Source organism: Eulemur rufifrons, chromosome 9 (assembly GCF_041146395.1).
Source record: "Eulemur rufifrons isolate Redbay chromosome 9, OSU_ERuf_1, whole genome shotgun sequence".
Lineage (NCBI taxonomy): Eukaryota > Metazoa > Chordata > Mammalia > Primates > Lemuridae > Eulemur > Eulemur rufifrons.
The window spans coordinates 53,148,317-53,168,721 of record NC_090991.1 but is presented as its reverse complement, the minus strand read 5'-3'; the positions used below and the strand labels follow the sequence as shown (position 1 = coordinate 53,168,721).

The window sequence follows — 20,405 nt, the reverse complement described above, 5'->3', positions numbered from 1 at the left end:
ACTGTGCGAAGCCTCTTTTATAAAGACCTTAATCTCATTCACCAGGGAGGAGCTCTCATGACCTAATCACCTCCTAAAGAACCCACCTCTTAATACTATTGCATTAGGCCTGTAACCCTAGCACTCTGGGAGGCCGAGGCAGGAGGATCGCTCGAGGTCAGGAGTTCGAGACCAGCCTGAGCAAGAGCGAGACCCCATCTCTACTAAAAATGGAAAGAAATGATCTGGACAGCTAAAATTATATATATAGAAAAAAAAATTAGCCAGGCATGGTGGCACATGCCTATAGCTACTCCCAGCTACTCGGGAGGCTGAGGCGGGAGGATTGCTTAAGCCCAGGAGTTTGAGGTTGCTGTGAGCTTGATGCCATGGCACTCTAGCCCGGGCAACAGAGCAAGACTCTGTCTCAAAAAAAAAAAAAAACCATTGCATTGGATATTAAGGTTCACCATGTGAATTTAGGGGGAGGGACATTCAGACAATGGCAGCTGGAAAGCTAAAAATCATTTCCCAGGCTCTCTATGGCCATGAATTCCTTTCAGCCAGTAGATGCACTCTTGAGGAATGGGAAGGTGGAAGAAAACTAGATTCTGTCTTTCTGCAGATTATCTGCAGCCGTGTGGGTATAAAGTGGGTTCCAACAGAAACACAGGTTGGCAGTGGCTGGATCTCACATTCCGCCTGCTGTGTGGGTACGGGGCGGGGGGGACTGCAATGGAGGTGTGGCCTTGCCACAGAAAGGTTTGACCTTCCACCTCTCCCAGTGAGTTTATAAATACCTAATTCCCTCTGTTAAATCCCTTTCTGTGTGAAACACCTTAGGTGGTTTCTCCTTGCACAGAACCCTGACCGTTACACAACCCACAATGAAGCCAGAGGGCACACAGATGATGGTGCATTTGTCCAAAAAATTACTGGGATGGAGTAGGGGAGAGAGAGCCCTTTGAAGGCTGATATGGAACAGTCTAAGATATCCCTTAATAATTAAGGGATAGAAAGCAAGGTGCAGAACAGTGTGTGTGGTGTGCTGTGATCTGTGGGGGGAGGAAGGAGGACAGTGAGCGTGTGCACATTTGCTTGCAGATACATAAATATACTTAGAAGGATACATGTTATTAAAAAACATCTTGTAATCTTGGTTGCTTTTGGGATGGGGAATTGGGTGGTTGGGGAACAGGGATGTACTAATTTCCTATGTCTGCTGTAAGAAATTAGTGGCTCAGAGCAACACAAAGGTATCATCTCTTATAGCTCTGGAGGTCAGAAGCCTAACGTGGGCCCCAGGGCTGGTTTGTTCTGCGGGTTCTAGGGAAGACCTGTTTCCTTGCCTTTTCTAGCTTTTCGGGAGGCCACCTGCCTGCCTTAGCTCATGGTCTCTTTGTTATGGACTGGCTGTCTGTGTCCCTCCAAAATGCATATGTTGAAGCCTTGACCCCCAATATGATGGCATTTGGAGATGGGGCCTCTGGGAGCTGATTAGGGTTAGATGAGGTCGTGATGGGATTAGGGCCCCCCCGTAGGCAGAGACCCCGAGAGCTCGCTCTTGCCTCCTCTCTGTGAGCCACGAGGAGACCTCACCAGGATCTGAACCAGCCAGCACCTTGATCTTGGATTTCCCGGCCTCCAAAATGGTGAGAAATAAATTTCTGTTGTTGAAGCCACCCAGTGTGTGGCATTTCGTTAAGACAGCCCAAGCCAGTCAAGACACTGTTCCTCCATCCTCAAAGCCAGCAGGTGGCACCTTCTCTTCCTGACCTCCTGCCTCCCTCTTCTGAGCACCTGTGACTACAAGTAGGGCCACCCAGGTGATCCAGGACAGTCTCCCATCCCCATGTCCCTAACTTCATCACAGCTCCAGGTCCCTGTCACCATGCAAGGTGGCGTGGTCACAGGCCCCAGGGACAGGGCATGGGCGCCTTTGGGGATCTGTTATTCAGCCGACCACGGAGAGAGCGGCGTTTCTCAGTCAAGCCTTTTCACAGTTGAATGTTTTCTTAAATTTTTAATATTCTCTTTTCTCTCTCTCTTTTTTTACTTCCAGTGGACTTAAAGTACTAAGTTGTCACATTTGAATTTTGAACCATATCAATACATTACTTATTTAAAAATACAATGTCAGTTAAACAAACAAAGGAGACCAGAGATGAGACCAAGGTGAGCCCAGAGGTTCCCAGGACGGGGAGGGGAAGCTTGGGGGCGCCCCCTCCCTGGGCCTTGGTTCTTCCCTCCTGGGGGGAGGGGGCCGAGCAGCGTGACTCTGGGTCTGTGGGACCTTGAGCCTCAAGCTTCTCCCTTGCTGGGGGGTGGCTCCTGCCGCCCAGGGCCGTTGTGAGGGCTAAAGCTTTGAACAAGAAGCACCCGAAATCCTCCCAAGCAGAAACTGCTGGTCGTGGAAAGGATGGCTGCGGAAGTCATTCTCAGTGACCTGCTCTACTCTCCCCTGCATGGGGAGGAAGCCGTCCCTCCACCCCACGCCCCACTTGTCTGCAAAGGCCCCGTGCCCTCTGGGTGCCCCTGCAGGGACGGGCTGGCCTGGGAGTCACACCACACCTGAGACTTCTCTTCTCCCTGTCGTGACGGCGGCACAGTGACAGACAGCACCACCCTGGAGTCATATAGAACTGGGTTGGAATCCAGTTCTGTCCCCAAACTGACCACCCCGTGCCTTTGCCTGCCCGGCAGTCCTTGCTCTTGCTTCGGTGGGAGCACCGGTTTCCGCCCCTTCGACACTCTGCGGCTGTGTGGCTCAGCCATGGGACTGACCGGCCCCAGGCCCCCAGGCGGGCACGTGACTGGTCCGTCAGAACGTGCACACCCTCCTCGGTCCAGGCAGGGCACAAGACCCAAGCAGGCCAAGGCCAGCCAGCCCCGGGCTTTTCCGGGAGAAGCCTGCAGCCGTTTCTGCCACCACGAGAGAGCTGCCCGAGGGCGAAGGCAGCGCACACGGAAGCAGATCTGGGAGACGGAGAGGCAGAGGCCGTTTCCAGATGGCACCGCTGGGGAATCTGGATCCAACTGTGCCTGAGGCCCAGCTCTAATCCGGTGTGTCTGTCGTGTGAGCCAGTAACACAAGCCCTGCTAATTGCTTAAGCCAGTTTAAATTGGCTTCAAACAGTCCTGACTAATAGCTATTAGCTGACCTTGGCCATTTCACTTGTGTTTCTGTTCAAAGGAAATAATAAGACCTGCTCATAGGGTTGCTGTGATACTCAAACAAGATAATGAATCAAAGTGCCTAATAGGTGTGCGGCGCACAGTGCGCCGGTGGCTGTACCAGAGGTGTTCTTCTGCAGGAACTGGGTTACAGCGAGTTAATCCAACGAGCACGCGTGACTCAAACGGGACCACTCCATCTTGTCCGGAGAGAAGCCTAACCATGGCGAAACCAGCCTTAGCCCTGGACAGCGATCAGAACACCCGTGCCACGGGGCACCTGGTCACGGGGCAGAGACCCTCTCCCTCTCTAGAGCCAGCAAGACTCTGGAAGGAGAAAGCCCCCGTTAGTATCTGTGGACAGACCCTAAAGCGACTCTAAGGAGTCACCTCTATGTAGCCGCCTCTTTGGGAGTGTCAGCAGAGCCTGGCGCTTGCTTCCCGCCAAGGGAATATGGCACGGGATGGCGTCACCCCCACGATGACATCACACCACAGAAGACTCCGTCTCAATAGACTGGAGTGTTCGCTTCCAGACAACCTGGCAAGCCTTGTTCTGAGCAGATCAAAGGGTAGGGAGGGACAGTGAGCCCCTCACCCACCACCGGACAGGACAGCAGCCGCTGCCCGGGACACAGCACGACCTCTAGGAGGGGAGAAAGGGCAGCCTCACCATGCAGCTCTCCACATAGGGCCCGGGACCCCCAGGGACCTGCAGGAGGGGCAGAGGAAGGGGAGGGCTCTGTGGGCCACTTGTCCGTGCTGCACTGTCCAGCTCTTTGCACCCCTCTGGAAGCGTCTGTCTCCTCGGGTTGACGCAGGCGAGGTTAATCTGCTCCCTCCACCGAGAGAGATGAGGACTTGGGAGCAGGAAGGAGCTAACTGACATTGCATGCCGCAGTCAGCCACGCCTGTCACACCGATTTCTCTCATTTCAGCCTGGAATGACTCTGCGCTGGGTGCTGTCCACCCACATCACCCAGATAAGGAAACTGAGGCTCAGAGTGGAGTGACCTGTCCCAAGTCCCATGGCGAGTCAGGTGGGGACTAGAAGCCGCCCTAATGTCCTCAGTGGTCAGATCACGGCTCCGTGGCTAAGCTCAGGTCAGGGGAGGGAAGAAGGCGGGAGGGCAGTGGGGAGGTCAGTGCCCAGCAGGAAGCAGCCGGGCATGGGGCTGAGGGGGGGGAGGGCTGGAAACCCCTCGACCCCCCTCTGACGCAGCTGCCGGCCACCAGCCTTCCCTCCATTGATCTGGGAGCTGTACAGGCTTCCTGGAACCATTCTGCTGTTTCCCCTGGGCCAGCCCGACCTGGCTGCAGCACAGAGGTCCCCACGGCGGAAGGAGCGGGTGGCAGGCACCCCTAGAACTGCCTGGACATCCAGGTCTCTCTCTGCCACGTGGAAGGCCCTGGGCTCAGGATCCTGAAAAACAGACCCCTGGGCCAGGTACGGTGGCTCACGCCGGTAATCCTAGTATTCTGGGAGCTTGAGCTCAGGAGTTCGAGACCAGCCTGAGCAAGAGCGAGACCCCAACTCTACTAAAAATAGACAAATTAGCCAGGTATGTTGGCGCGCACGTGTAGTCCAGCTACTCTGGAGGCTGAGGCTGAGGCCCAGGAGTCTGAGGTTGCTGTGAGCTAGGCTGACGTCAGGACACTCTGCCCGGGGCGACAGAGAGGGACTCCATCACAAAGAAGAAAAGAAAAGAAAAAAAAAGCCCCTGTACTTCAAGGGGAGGGTCAGGCGGGAGCACGGGGTGGGGGGAAGGGCTTGTGGACCCGGAGTTCCCGGGGGAAGAACAGGACACTCTCCCGGTCAGGTAGGTGAGGTGGACCCAAGGTGCCCATGAAAGGATTGCGGAAGGTGACGTGGGGAGCCCTGCAGAGTGACGCAGGAGGGGCACAGACGAAAGGAAAAGCTGAGAACTCCCTGCGGAGCCCAGAGGGTCCCACCTGCCAGCCCCGCCCGGGCCGTCACCGCCCCACCCCTGTGTCTGACGCAAGCACCCTCACCATGAGCGAGGGTGTTCCCACTCCCGTCTCACAGGCTCCTTAGAGACGGAGTCGCCTGCCCAGGTCACCCCTCCCCTGAGTAGCCGCAGGTCCGGCGCCTCACAGGAAGGCTGACGGCCACACTTAAACGCCAGGGCTGCTACAGCCCCCGTTTCACAGACGAGGAAACCGAGACTCAGAGGGGTCCAGTCCCCTGCCTGGGTCCCCTAGTGCCAGGACTGAACTCTAGGCACCCCTCAGTAGCCAACGGGTGGCAGCAGCCCACGTGGCCGTGGACAGAGGAATGAATACACAAGTGTGGTCCATCCGTACACGGAATATTCCAGCCTTAAAAGGAGATTCTGACACGCGCTGCGGCAGGGATGAGCCTTGAGGACATCACGCTGAGTGACACAAGCACACACAGAAAGGCAGGTGCTGTGTGACCCACTGCTGACACGGTCCCTAGAGTGTCACACTCACAGAGGCAGAGAGTGGAACGGAGGGTGCGGGGCGGGGGCGGGGAGCGAGGGGTCAGCGCTTCGTGGGTGCGGAGTTTCAGTCCGGGAACAGGAAGAGGCTCGGGGAGGACGGTGGGGACGGCTGCACGAGAGTGTGATGTACTTAATGCCACTGACCTGTTCACCAAAAAGTGGTAAATTTTATGTGATGTATATTTGACCACAATAAAAATAATTAAGTAAAAACAAACAAACAAACAAAACCCAGGCACCGGCCTTGGCGTCCACGGGAACCACCGGAGTGCGTGGGGGCAGGCTGCAGGTCCCAACCCCGGCTTCTCGCTGTCCTGGGATGGGGGCGGCCAGCACAGCGGAGCCCGAGACCCACAGTCGAGGTCCCGGGAGACACCCTGGGGGTCCCCTCAGGTCGTGGGCTGCCCATGCCGCTGTCCTGCAGAGCACGTGAACCCCGGGGGCACCCCACAGCCTTCGCGATCACCCACACATCCTGCGAGACTCGGGAAAATGCAGGCCTGTGACCCCTGGTCTCGATGCGGCCACCTACACTTGTGCCCGCACACACGTGCACACCCCTCACACACACACGCATGCGCACACACAAAGGCACACAAGCACTCACACCTGCACATACATGTTGTGGTGTGTACACACACCCCTCCCCTCCTCAGGGCACCTGAGTGCCCAGGCAGACTCAGGGAGAGGTGGCCCTTGCCCCCCAGGAGCCCAGTTCCCCTGACAGCGTCCCACCTAGTCCCCCCCCTCACCCAGCTGCTGCCCCGAGCAACAGCTCAGGTCACCCTCAACGCGGGCACCAGGCTCGGGGCAGGCCAGGCCGGGACTGTCCCAGGGACTGCCTGGAAATAGGAGGCCGAAGAATGCAGTGGGCAACGGCAGAGACAGACAGAGCCGGCCGGGCTGCCAGTAACGCGCCCACCCTCCCTGCCTTCGCCCAGCGGCCCACAGATGCCCAGTGGCAGCTGCAGCCCCACACAGCTGCTGCAGGGCACTCGGGGCCACCACCCCTGCCCCCGGCGACAGCAGGAGGGGAACTGGATCCCTGTCCTCTCAGGGCCATGCCGGGAAAGGGGTATCTTTAGCTTCCCTTCCCGGAAGCCCACTGGCTCCCATCCCACCAGGGCCCAGTGGTGCCGCCTCCAGGGCAGCCACCCGCCCGAATCGATCCCCCAGAAAAGGAGCAGCCCCCCTGATGTTCACTTGGCCAGTTTGTCCCCAACTCTGGCTCGGGACATAGGCTTGTCCTGTCCCCACCCCCCACTGCCCATCTAGTGGTCCGTGTGAAACCTGTCCCACGAGGACATTGGCTGAAATACACTCCGCCCCCCATCTAATTAGAGGAGCTTAAATAGCATCAAGGTGAGTCCCTTTTTGCCAGAGGAGTAGATGGAGGCCCAGGGAGGCGACAGAGTTATGAGCAGGGGCTGGATGAGATCCGGGAAGATGGGCTTGGAGAAAGGCCTGGAGTCCCCAGAGACAAGCAAAGGTGGGGACCAGGGGAAAGGGCACCCACTGTGGGGCTTCTCCCGGGCAGGGGGCCTGGGGTGGGACATGTGACAAGAGACCGAGTCAACACCAGGGCAGGCTGATGGATGGATCCCAAGGTCACGGGCAGCCTCTCCTCCCAGCCTGCGCCTCACACCTGGCTGTGCCCCGACCCCTGCCCCTGGGGGTCTACCTGGCATCTCAGATGCAGCCCACCCCACTCAGAGACCCCCACCTCCTTTCCACAAAACTGCTCCCAACCAAGTCTCCCCTCCATGATGCCAATTCCACGGTCCCCCACACCCTTGGGGTCATCCTAGGACCTACAGAGGCCCGAGTGGTCACCTTCACAAGTGAGTCAGAGCAAGTCACGTCCCTGTAGGAGACGCTCTGTGCCTTCCATCGTGCTCAGAGCACCCTTGTGCCATCTCCACCCTCCTACGCTCATTATTTACGTTCCCGCCACCTGACCCCCCTCCGCCCGGAATGCTCTCCCTCCGCACCTCCACATGGCTCACTCAGGCTGTGCCCCACGGTCACCTCGGAGAGGCCTGCCCTGACCACCCACCGCGCTCCCCATCCTCATGCCCTGTCTTATTTTTCTGCATAACATTGTCACGTGCAGACATCATTTGTTACATGTAGTTGTCACAAAGCTCCACACGGCAGGGCTGTTTCATGTTCAAAGCTGCATCCCTGTACCTAGCATGATGACTAGCACGTGACAGGTGTGCAGAAAACTCTTCTGGCGCCATGAGTGAAAAAAAAAAACAGGCTTTGTCTTTTTGAAAGAATGAATCTTCTTCCTTTCTGAGGGTGGCTGGGCATATTCACATTCCCGGGCGCGTGGGGGAGAAGCAGACGTGGAGACTCCCTGCTTTGGGAGCCCCGGCAGTTGGAACGAGAAGAGCGACACCACCTTCGATACGACTGCATTACCGGGAGCCAACCAGGTGCAGGGCTGACGCAGAAAGGCGTTCACACACGTCACTCAGGGTGAGGGACGAGTTGCCAAGCATCTGTATAAATGACCCTATGATGGCTAATTTCATGTGTCAACTGGGCTGGGCCACCGTGCCCAGATATGTGGTCAAGCATCGTGCTGGATGTTTCTACGAGGGTGTTTTGGATGAGATTAACCTTTAAATCAGTGAGTTCTGAGTCACGTGGATTGCCCTCCATAATGTGGGTGGGCCCCATCCCATCTGAAGGCCTGAACAGAACAAACAGACTTACCTCCCCCAAGCAAGAAGGAACTGTCAGCAGCCAGCCTTTGCACTCGAACCGTGGCACGGGCTCATCCTTGGGTCTCCAGCCTGCCAGCCCATCCTGAAGGTTTTGGACCTGCCAGTTCCAGAACTGTGTGAGCCAATTCCTTGGAATAAATCCCTCTCTCCCCCCACACAGACACACACACGCCCCTCCTATTGGTTCTACTTCTCTGGAGAACCTCCACTAATACAGATCTGCTTTTACTTAAGCAACCGATATGTTACTACCTATCTATAGGAGAATGATCTGGAAGGCAGCAGTGTCATGAACAACCTGCACAGCAAGGCTCGTGGCCGTGGCAGGCTGAGCCCCCAGGGAGGAAGAGGAGAGGGACAGAGGCTTGGCGGGGGAAGGGAAGGTTTCACTTTCCACATCACCTATTTCTGTAATGTTTCCATTTTTAAAATAATGAGCAAGTTTTTCTTTTCTAAATGGAAAACAAAACATAGTAATGTTCTGTTTTTTAAGAAGGTGGTGAATTCTATAAAGAGCACCCCAGCTTAGCACTGGTTGTGGTCTATTTAGGTTAGTGACAGGTGGTGTGGCCCTGGGTGCCGAAGCCAGGGGGCCCCCTGCTCCACTGGGCCTGCTTGCGGTGAGGCTGTGGTAGATGGGGAGGTCAGAGCCGGGGCAGGTCCCAGCTAGGGGTGACAGACTGAGAGAGGCTGAGCGAAGGTCACTGTCCTAGTCCGCTCAGGCTGCTGTGGCAAAATACCCAGACTGGGTAATTTACAAACAACAGAAATTTGTTGCTCACAGTTCTGGAGGTGGGCAAGTCCAAGATCAAGGCACCGGCAGATTCGGAGTCTGGGGAGGGCTCATCCCTCTCGGATAGCACCTTCTTGCTGTGTCCTCACAGGGCGCAAGGAGAAAACGGGCTCTCCCAAGCCTCTTTTATAGGGGCATTCATCCCGTTTGTAAGGGCAGAGTCCTCCTGACTTAATCACCTCCCAAAGGACGCTGGGTGTTAGGTTCCAGCATATGAATTTGGGGGACAGCACACCACAGCAGGCACACAGCAATGAAGAGAGGCGGCAGGACTCAGGGCCCCCCAGGGCAGGGCCTTGCTCTCCTCTGAACTCTGAGCACCTGGCAAGGTACCTGGAGTGTGTGAGTGCGTTATCATTTGTCGAATGAAGGAATGAATGAGAGAATGGAGTTTGGGCTGTGTGATTAGGGACATCTAGACTGGACCCAAGAAGCCGCAGGAGCCCCACAGAAAGGTTTCCGTGCCGGCAGGGGGGCAGGGGAGGGGCTGTGCCCTGCAGCTGGTGCTCCGAGACTGAGGCCAGAGACCCTCCTGTACCTGGCCCGGCTCAGAGCCCACCTCCTCCTCCAGGCAGTCGCTCCTGTAACCTGTCTCTTTTCTGTGTCACTTGAACTTTTTAATGCCAGAGGGTGGTTTTGTGTCTCCAAAGGAAGACTTCGTGTGACTTGAATTCGAATTAGGAGTCAATATATAGGCTGGGCGCGGTGGCTCACGCCTGTAATCCTAGCACTCTGGGAGGCCGAGGCTGGTGGATCGCTCGAGGTCAGGAGTTTGAGACCAGCCTGCGCAAGAGCGAGACCCCATCTCTACTAAAAATAGAAAGAAATGATCTGGCCAACTAAAAATATATATAGAAAAAAATTAGCTGGGCATGGTGGCGCATGCCTGTAGTCCCAGCTACTCGGGAGGCTGAAGCAGTAAGATCACTTAAGCCCAGGAGTTTGAGGTTGCTCTGAGCTAGGCTGACGCCACGGCACTCTAGCCAGGGCAGCAGAGCAAAACTCTGTCTCAAAAAAAAAAAAAAAAAAAGAGTCAATATATCAAGCAGCAAATGTTTAAACCTGGGTTTTCTTAGACCCCAGTCCAAATCCAACAAGTTTTCACTTTTTCTTCATAAACCTAATTTTAATATTAACATACGAATGATCACTTTCACTCTGAGATATGTTCAATTAACTGGTACATTTCAGATGTCAATTCCTCCTGAGTGTCTGGCCACACTTACCTTCTGAAATAGCACAACAGTCCCTGGAGCCTCAGTCTGAAATCGCAACTTCCACGCTGCCAGGTTCTCGCACGCACCCCGAGGGCCGCCTACAGATCACCTGCAAGTTCTTCCTAAACCCTTAAGCAGCTCTTGCAAATCAAGTTGATGAGACTCATAAAGATTGGACTCAGGTTTCCCCTATCATCTCAAACACCGTGAAAACAGCAATGGAGACGCACAGCGCAGCCGCTTTGGAGGTGGTGGCGACGCATCTGCAGTGCCCTCTTGGATTCTTACGACCTCCCGCCCTCACTCAGCCCAGGAGCGTCACCAGCCAGGGCCACAAAGCACCTAAGATTATGCGTTTGGGGTGTTGGTCTGGGCTTCTGTGCCAGGACCCAGGAATGGGCTCATTTCTGGGCTATCCTCCTGCTTTCAAGGGGTGAGACCCCTTCGTATGTCTGCAGGAGCCCACACCTGTGGCCGGGCGGGATTAACACACGTTTCACACACGCCCCCACCGCCACTGCCCCCCAGGCCTTGCAGCTCACCCGGGGTCCCGTCCTCACTCTCACTTTCCCAGCTGTGTCCCACCAGCAACTGCAGTGACAGCAGAGAATTCCAGGGACCAGGACTTTGGCACGTTGAGTGTGAGAATAACTGACCCAAGGTCGAGACAAAAGTAGAAAGGTCAGAACAGTAAAAAGGCAGATCTGGGTTCAACATGAGTACTCGCTGGAGGCAGAATGTTCCAGAAATCGAGGGGGCTGCCTCACCCAGTACTGGGCTCCCTGTGGCTGGGCAGTCGAGAGGACGGGTGAACTGGGAACGCCGGGGACGGTGTCTGCCGGGATGTTTTCCACTGCGAGTGAACCCAACATCCAGTTTACCCCAGCTTAAGCGTCCAGGGGCATCGATCGGCCCACGTGACTGAGTGGTCCGAGGGTCCCGGGCAGGCTCCTCCATCAAAGGAGTAAACAGGGGTGAGCCCTGCTTCCCGGGGCCCAGCTCCGTCCTCTGCGCTCAGCAGGCTCTCCCTCATGGTCCCAAGATGCCCATGAGCAGTCCCAGGCTGTGCGCCTCCAGGCCCAAATCCAGCAGAAAAAGAACTACTTCCAGCTAAAGCAAAAGCCCTGGATTTACACCCTACGGGGCCCGTCTGGCCTGAGTTGGGACATGTGTCCTACATCATTGTAACCAAGAGGCGAGATGCTCAGATTAGCTTAAAGCCATCAAGTCTCACCCGTGACTGGGGTGAAGTGCATGGTGGGGAAGAAAGTCACAGTGTCCATGGTGAGAGTGACCCGAGTGAGCCCTGCGGTTTGTGAGTAGGACAGCGTAGCAGCACAGCGCGGGCACGTAACGACGCTTAGTAACGGATGGTGGAATGAACAAAGGAAAGAAAAGGAAAGGAAGGAGGGTAGGTGGAGGCAGAGGCAGGGATATAAGTCTGGGGCCCAGTGGAGGTGGGCACACAGGCCAGAGCAGCTGCCACGTCAGGGGCAGGTCCAGAGCAGGGGGTCCAGCACCAAGGAGAAGGGTCTCTTCTGAGAGCCGGACACTGCAGCGGAGGGTGAGCCTGCAGGAGGCTGAGGGGGAGGCCCAAGAGTGGGCAGATGAGGCAGGTGGATCGGGCTGATCTTGGAGCCGTTGCCCCCAAGACTGTTTGACATTCACCTTGGCGAACTCTGCATCCTGGAGGCGAGTTCTCAAGGCACAGAGTTAGGTGTGCAGGACATGGCTGGACCGGGTGGGTGGGTTTGAGGTAGAAGGGACCAGCCTCTGCTCTGTCCTATGTGGGGCCTTCTCAGGCCACCGTTGGGTGGTCTGTAATTGTTGACAGTGTCCCCACACCCGGGGAAAGCCGAGGTGGACCTGGGATGGACCTTGGGGAGGCCTCCAGCCAGGCTCCGGCTCTGGCTCCCCCAAGGCCAGGACACTGCCTGTTCCCAGAACACCAGCTGCCCCAGAGGCCATTCACCCTGCCGGGCAGACTGGGCCAGAGGGCAGGTGCCCAGGGCCAGGAGTGAAGGATGAAAGATGCCACCCGAATGTCACACGTCCCCACTCGGGCTGCCCGAAGCACAGATGCTGTGAGTCCCCAAGGTGGCCTTTGATGGTGAGTTTGCTGACCAGGGAGGGAGCCGGGAGAGTCTCCTGCTCCGAAGCGTGAGAACTTCTCTTCCCACCGGTGCAACGCTTAGGCCGAGGCCCAGATGCACCTGCCTTGGGGCTCTCTCCTGCCCAGGAGAACGGGGGTGTGGGGAGGCCCAGAAAGCTTACAGGTGGTGGGGGCTGAGCAGCCTGGGGGAGACCCCTGCCTTGGGGGTCCCCACTAACAATCCCTAGTGGACTGTGCAGGGGCTGAGGGACTGCCACTATGACTAACTGGGAAACTGGAAGGTCTTCAACATTCAGCTCCATTTTAGGGAACGCAGCTGGCCCAGAGGCCAATGCAGTGTGTGCCCAGGAGAGCAGGGCCCGCCTGCCCTGTGAGGAGGCCGCCCCTGGGCCTGGTGATGGACATCAGCGGCGTGTCCAGCCTGCTCGGGCTCCAGAGCCCCCCTCTGCTGCTCTCGGGGATCCCCGCCTGCCGCACCGGCAGGACCCTTGTTCAAAAAGTATCAAGAATTTCAAGTTGGTGACAGGAGATCAACAAGCATGGGGACCTGTGTGCATCCATAGGTCGCACGCCCCTGAAGCTGGCCCTGCAGCCATGGGAGGAGGAGGAGTCTGTGGTGAGGGGAGCATCCTTACTGTATATACAAAGGCCCTGTGGCCGCATGCCGCGGCTCCTGACAAGGGCCCTGTAGTCTCCCTCCCTCTGTGTACCGCATCTCAGTTAACATCGAAATAACCCCGAGAAATAGGAGTCATCCATTCCCTCTTACAGAGGACACAGCAGGGCTCAGAGAGGTGAAGGGACTTGCCTGGGGACAGGCCCACCAGGCCCCCAAGAGCTGGCTCAGACACCCGGCCTCGAGTGGCTCCTCTACCTGCCAGGCAAGGCTCCCCTCCCTGGGTTTAGACCCCCGTTCTGGCAAGTGACTCAGGCTTTCTGGGCCTCGGTTTCTCCACCTGTGAAATGGATGTTGTATTAATAGGCCCTGCTTTCATAGGATTATTTCTCGTAACACACAGAATGCCTAGACCAGCACCAGGCATGCAAAAGGCCCTAAATAATGTCCTCCATTGACACCCTGCAGTTCTCATCTGCTCTTCTCCCTGCCCGGGGGCCACCCCTGGCTTCTGCCTCCTTCCTCCCGCATCCGAGTCTCCCCCACCGTGGGGTGAACAGCCCTTCTCCGCCTTTGGGACGCCAGGCAAGCCCGGCAGTGTGCGCACCCACGCCCACCTGTGCCAGGTAGGACACACACACACACACACACACACACCCCTGTGCCAGGTAGGACACACATACACACACACACACACACACACACACACCCCTGTGCCAGGTAGGACACACACACACAGGCACACACACAGCCCTCTCCGGACTGTGCGGCTGCACCGCGGCTTTAGCCTGGCGAGAGGCCGCCAAGGTCTCCCTCTAGTGGCCCAGGAGCAGCGGCTGCTCACGCGGGCTTGACTCAGGAACCTCGCGCCTTCCAGCCCGGACTGTGAATACTAAGGGGTCCCAGCTTCCTCCAGGTGCCTGGACACTGGTGGCCCGTTGTCCGTTCATTCATTTGAGCAGCAGGGCCGGGACACGTGCTGGCTGCTACTCAAACCAGAGACTGCAATCATGGAGCAGGCCATAAGCCTGGGACCTTCAGGACTCCACGGCTGGGGTTAGCCACGCAGGCCACACCCAGGGCTCACACACGCACAGCACAGCGCTAGCCAAGGGTGATAAATGCGGCGAGGAAGGTGTCCTGTGGCCCTTGGTGTCAGAGCAGAGCGGGGAGGACAGGCGGCCAGGAGGACGAAGCACACGGCAAGTGCCTGGTGGGGGGCGGAGGGGGCAGAGAGCAGGCTGGAGGCGGGGTCACCACCCACACAGAGCAGGCATGCAATGAACAAACGAACAAGCAAACAGCTTTGGCATTTCGAGTCATGACAGTGCCCCTGGCACCTCTTAACAATAGATTCTGAGGTTCTCTTCCGAGCTTACTGACTTCAGCAGGAGAGAAGCCAGAGAACTTGTAATTGAACGCACAGCTCGGATAATTCTGAGGTCAGGCAAGTCTGGAAATTCCTGGGGTCCTGTGGCTCCCCACTTGCCCGGAAGCTGGTCAGCACGAGGCCCCAGCCCCAAGACTCTGAGCTGGGAGGTCTGGGCTTGGCCCCAGAAGCTGCCTGTGTCACAAGCCCCAGATACCAAGGCAGGGGATGCTGGCCACCCCCTGAAGGACAGCAGGCCAAGGGGTGGAGGATGCAGGAGGGACACCGCCAACCGTGGCCACCCACTCTGTCCCTTGAAGGTTGACATTGCCTGATGGGCCCTGGGGGGCCTTTTGGTTTGGAGGGTTTATGTCACTTTTCCTTTTCTGTTGGAGAAAATGGCACCAGCATCGTCCACAAGGGAAGGAGACGCCAGTGGGACATCGTTGGATTTTCCCAGCTGCCAGTTCCAAACCTCCAGAGACGGCAGCTGGAGGCCTCGGCAAGGGAGGGAAGGACCAGAGGAGTTCGTCTTCTTTCTTGTTTGATTTCACCATCTTTATGGAGATACAGGTCACGGAGCGGACAATCCACCCACTGGAAGCGCACAATTCAGCGGCTTTTAGGACATCCACAGCGTGTGCGGCCGTCGCCACGGTCAACTGCAGAACATTTTCATCCTCCCAGAGAGAAGCTCTGTCCTCAGAGCAGACACCCCCCCCATCCCTCCCCCGGCCCCAACCGCGCTAACCCACCATCTGTCTGCAGCACTTTGCCTCTTCGGGGCCATTTGTGTAACAGATGGCGCAGTTTACGGCCCCTTGTGTCCCTTCCTTCCCCGAGCGAGGCGTTCCCGGTTCATCCACGCTGCAGTGTGATCGGTCCTTCGTGTCTTCTCACAGCCAATCGGTACCCCGCTGTGTGGCTGGGCCACATTTCGTTTCTCCCACCTGCAGGCCACGGACGAAACCGTGTGCTCCATGCTGGGCCGACGTGGGTCCCTGCCCCTGCCCCTCAGAGGACGAGCCCTGCACCGGCTCTTCCAGCCCAGCAGCGAGGCAGGGGCCGGCAGGTGGGTGTCCACGTTCCCGCAGCCTCAGCCTGTGAGGGCCCCTCCGTGAGCCACGGTGCCCTGTGGGCACCTCCCGTGCGATTCCGTCCTTGGGGCCGGTGCTTCCCGACTCTCCCATCTTACCTCCCAAATGACAATGATGATGATGAGCTTGCTGCAGTGGTTTGAACTGGCCCCCAAAAGATAGGTCCCGGGCCGGGCGCGGTGGCTCACGCCTGTAATCCTAGCACTCTGGGAGGCCGAGGTGGGCGGATCGTTTGAGCTCAGGAGTTCGAGACCAGCCTGAGCAAGAGCGAGACCCCATCTCTACTAAAAATAGAAAGAAATTATATGGACAGCTAAAAATATATATAGAAAAAATTAGCCGGGCATGGTGGCGCATGCCTGTAGTCCCAGCTACTCGGGAGGCTGAGACAGGAGGATCGCTTGAGCTCAGGAGTTTGAGGTTGCTGTGAGCTAGGCTGATGCCACGGCACTCACTCTAGCCTGGGCAACAGAGTGAGACTCTGTCTCAAAAAAAAAAAAAAAAAAAAAGATAGGTCCCCCCAGAACCTGCGAGTGTGACCAAATTTGGAAAAAGGGTCTTCACGGAGGTAGGCAGGGTAAGACCAGAGCATCCTGCATTAGGGCGCACCCTGAATCCAATGGCGCTGTCCTCCTAAGGGACAGAAGAGAGGCCGACAGAGACACACTGAGAGGAAGACCTGGGACCACAGAGTGCTGCAGCCACAGCCAGGAACGCCTGGGGCCCCCAGGGTTGGAAGAGCAATACGGATTCTCCCCTGGAGCCTGCAGAGGGAGGCGGCCCTGCCAACACCCGGCTTTCAGACTTCAGGCCTCCGGAACTGTGAGAGAATCAACTTCTGTTGTTTTGAGCCCCCCAGCTTGCAATATTTTGTTCCCACAGGTCCTGGAGACTCGCGCAGGGACCACCCGTGAGGACACGGTCCCTGCAGCCTTCCAAGTTGGGTCCTTTCTGTTCCCATTTCACAGGCCGGATGCTGAGGCTCCCAGATGTTAAGTAACTCTGCGAAGAAGTTGCTTCATGCTTTTGAAGTCCGCGCAGGAACCTAACTGCCGGGCTGGGCTCCCTGCCGTGGGCCCCATCGGGACAGACCCCGAGAGCCCGCTCTTTCCGAGAAGGATGTTTTATGTGTCTGCAGGCATTCCGTTATTATGTTTATTATTTACAGTCAGTTTTAGGGACATTAAATTGCAGCTGTATTGTTGGGAATAAGTTTTTATTTCCATGGCTTTAAAATACACACAAAAATAATAATCCCATTAGTAGACGAATATTGTCATAATTTCACAGAATATAAATTTTACTGCAGTTACAGCTGTAAAATACCAAGAACCTATTGCAGCAAGATCACTGGGGGTAAATGCTTCCACTGGGCCCAAAACACAAATGATATTCCATTCGTGGCTGCAAAGGGGCCTCACACCGGTGAGCACGCCTGTGCCGCGTACGCACCTATAGAACTCGAGGCGATGCTCAAACACCGCACTGGATTATCGGGGATCCATTGTAGGTCTCTGACGAAGACACAAATAAAACGGATGGTTCCCTTTCTAGCTATGTTCCCAGTCATCCTACTGACAAGCGTTTTTTTTTACTGCTGCTATCGTAAAACTATAAAATGCTAAAAGAAGAAGCCATTTCAGCCCCAGGAAAGACAGTGTGATCAAAATGCAGCTTCATCTGCGAGAAATTCATGCCGGGGCCAGGAAAACAATTCTTGCAAATGCAGAGTTGGGGGAGAGCAGGACTAGGGTGGGCAGATAGCATACAGGATGCTCAGTTCAATGTGAATTTCAGGGAAACAATGGACACATTTTTAGCATAAGTATATCCCAGGCAATGTGCGGATCCTTGTTTCCCTGAAATTCAAATCTAAGGAGGTGTCTTGGGTTTTCGTTTGTTAGTTTGTTTTACTAAATCTGGCAACTTGGGTGGCCCTCCAGCTCCTGTAAGAGAACCCATACAGGGAAGGACCGTTGGCATTCCAGGGACATCTGGGGACTGGGAGTTGGCCAGGCAGGGCTTTCTTGGTCCCCAGGGCTCTAGGTGGGGAGAGGTGAGGGGTGCACAGGGCTGCAACCATAGCCTTGGGGCTGATCGTTCAGCACAAAGGCCAACAGGGGTGACACTGACAGGGTTTATGCCCACATTTCCCTAAGTCTCGCACCTGTGATGGGAAGTAGGGTACGGCGACTGTTGTTTGACAAAAGGAGAGTTGAAGTAGCCAATCCTACAAGGCACGGCCGGCCGAGTAGAGGCCCGTGGGAACTGTGGAGCCCAAATTCCTTCCTGGGGCTGCAGGGTGAGGTCCTGCAGGCCTGTATTTGGGCTGCAGAGTGTGCTGACCTGGGAGGCTGCCCCTTCCCTCCTTAAAAGCTTTGCAGAAGACCCGGCTTCCCAGCCAGCTCTAAGCACCTGAGGGTGAAAATCAGCCCTGGGGACTGTGAGAGCCAGGGCTTGTTTCGGAGTAAAAATTGCATGATCCAGTTTGGATCACCCACTTATTTGACAGGCCCAGTAGCAAGTAGCTCTGTGCTGCAAAAAATAACCCTCCCACTTTCAGAGAAAGGTGGCTTTGTCCCTTCCCTGCCCCCCCCCCCACCGGAAACCAATAAGAACAGAAGGAAGTTAGGAGAGGCGAGCTCCAGGGGAGCCCTGGGAACAGGCTCAACCCCCAAGGGGTCCTCCGTGGGTGAGGGGGGGGGGAGGTGATTGTTTATATAAACAATCCCTGGACCTGTCAGCTTAGTTGGGGTGGCGGTTTGGGTGGGCTGTGCACCCGAGGTCCATGGAGAGTCACCCGGGGGAGAGTACAACGACCCCTCCCCTTCGGCCTTTCCCCTCCCCAACTCACGACCACGGGCACCCAAGCACCAAACACACCAGTCTTTGTTTCTCCTTAAGGCAAATTAAGATGGAAAATAACTGTATTACCAAAACATACTGTTTAGGGCTCAGAAAACTTTAGCCCAAAACGGGGCTTCGACAGGAAGCAGCCTCAGGGGCTCCCTGGGCCTCCTCCCCATCCTCTGTCCCTCTCGGGGCACAGGCTGAAGCTGTTCTCTGACTTTCCCGTGTCTACCTGGACACACAATTGCCTTCCCTGAAATGTCATTAACCAGGGAGGTTAAACCTCACACGACAGGCAGAGACTGAAGCTCAAACAGCACACCTGCAGCCCAGACAAACTTCCTCCCACATCATTGTCTGTTCCCGGTCCCATCAGAGTCCCCAAGAGAATTATTTACTACCCATTGTCTGAGCATTGAGCCCATTCACTTCCCCCTAAAAAATCATAGAGGCGCCTCAGATTGTCACATTCCCCACCTCCCTTCCCCCAGGAAGAGGGCTGCGAGGCCCCTGCAGCCCCTGGGTCACTGGGTGGTCGTCGTCCTGCGTCCTGCGCTCCCGTGGGCAGGCTACGCTACACCTTGTGCGCCTTTCCCCTGTCTCGCCCGCCGCTGGCCCCACCATCTTCAGCAAACCTTCAGAGGTGAGGGGAGAGCTCTCCCTCCCCGCGCACACGACGCCCACAACCCGACCACTTCCCAGCACCCCCACTGCCAGCCGGAGCCCTGGCATCTCCTGCCTGGGGGACTTGGTCCGGCTCCATGCCCTGTCCTGCCACAACCTCCCCAGGGTGCCCGGGTGACGCTGCAAGACCTCTCCCCCACGTGGCTGCTGTCCTGACCCCTCTCCTCACCAGGCAAACACCGAAGAAGACCCAACAACAGCCACAGGGCCCCCTGCACACCCGACCGCCCCGCCCCCCCTCCGCTCTGGCCTCCTCGCAGTTTGGAACACACACAGCAGCGTGTCCCCAGGGCTGTGGCTCCAGCTGCCCCCACCTTCCAGTCCTGGACCACGCTGGTGGGGTCTGCCCTGACCACCCTCCCACAGCCCGACTCCGCCGGCCGCCTCCCCTTCCTGCTCAGTGTGTGTCACCGGCCAGGGCACCTTCTGTCCCTGTGGGCGCTGCGGCCCCACGGGCAGGCATTTCCATCTGTCGTGATATCTCGGCCCTAGAACACACCCCGCCCCGGCTCCTAACAGGCACCGCGTAAGTATTTGCCAAACAACTGAATGAATGAGTGAGCGAAGGAACAAGCTGTCCCTGACGCTCGCCATCTCTCGGGCACTGTGTGCAGGGCTCTGGTTTTTTTATTCTGGAGGAGGGACAGCCATTCATTCATTCACCTGTTTGTAGAATGTCCCTCCCTTTGCCTATTCCCTGCCTGTGGGGGGCGGGGGGGGATCAAATCCTCTGAAAGCTGACAGGCACCTCCCCTCACAGAGTCCCTGCGCGCAGTAGGTGCCCCTGCTTCCCTGCTGCTGCTGGTGACAGCAGGGCTGGAGTGGCCCTCTCACCTGCAGGGAGTGTGACTGGCTGGGGTCCCGTCTGCATGATGCTTTGCACGCTGGCTTAGAAGCCACCTGGGCCCAGAAGGGGGGGCACAGCGGGACTGGCCCTGGGCCCCTGCACGCTGGCCCTGCAGCAGATGTCCCTGGTGCTGGCCCCCTCCCCAGGGCAGGGCAGGGAATGGAGCTCCGAGCACAGGGAGGGCAGGTGGAGGCTTCGCTCCCCAGGTGCTGCCGCTCCCTCCCTTTCTCTGGGAAAGGTGGGGCCGCCCTGCAGCCCAGAAACCTGCCCAAAGCCCTTCCCCAGGGCTGGCACCGGATCCCTGCACCTGAGTGGCTGGGGTGCGGGCCACCTACCCCTGGAGTAAGCACTAGATCTGAGGAGAGAGAAGAGAAAGGAGAGGGGAGGAGGGGGTGTCAGCTCAGAGGGCAGCCTCACCCCCTCTGCAGGGTCCAGGCATGGGCAG

The 20,405-nt window shown here is 57.0% G+C and overlaps 1 protein-coding gene across 11 annotated transcripts; it reads left to right on the top strand.

Moving 5' to 3' along the window:
* Positions 1 to 11,805: 11,805 nt before the first annotated feature.
* Positions 11,806 to 16,789, top strand: LOC138392254 (arginine-glutamic acid dipeptide repeats protein-like). Of its 11 annotated transcripts, none has more exons than XM_069482920.1 (6): positions 11,806 to 12,494; positions 12,794 to 12,996; positions 13,582 to 13,739; positions 15,056 to 15,741; positions 16,094 to 16,401; positions 16,548 to 16,789. In XM_069482920.1, exons 2-4 carry the CDS (start codon positions 12,829 to 12,831, stop codon positions 15,720 to 15,722), a joined length of 993 nt encoding a protein of 330 aa, XP_069339021.1. In that variant the 5' UTR covers positions 11,806 to 12,494; positions 12,794 to 12,828; the 3' UTR covers positions 15,723 to 15,741; positions 16,094 to 16,401; positions 16,548 to 16,789. The 11 variants fall into 11 exon arrangements, 9 of the variants coding, with proteins under 9 accessions (XP_069339021.1, XP_069339027.1, XP_069339029.1 ...); XM_069482926.1 differs by having other exon boundaries at positions 14,878 to 15,139; positions 15,439 to 15,741; positions 16,094 to 16,789; XM_069482928.1 differs by having other exon boundaries at positions 12,794 to 13,113; positions 15,056 to 15,139; positions 15,439 to 15,741; positions 16,094 to 16,789.
* Positions 16,790 to 20,405: the final 3,616 nt, after the last annotated feature.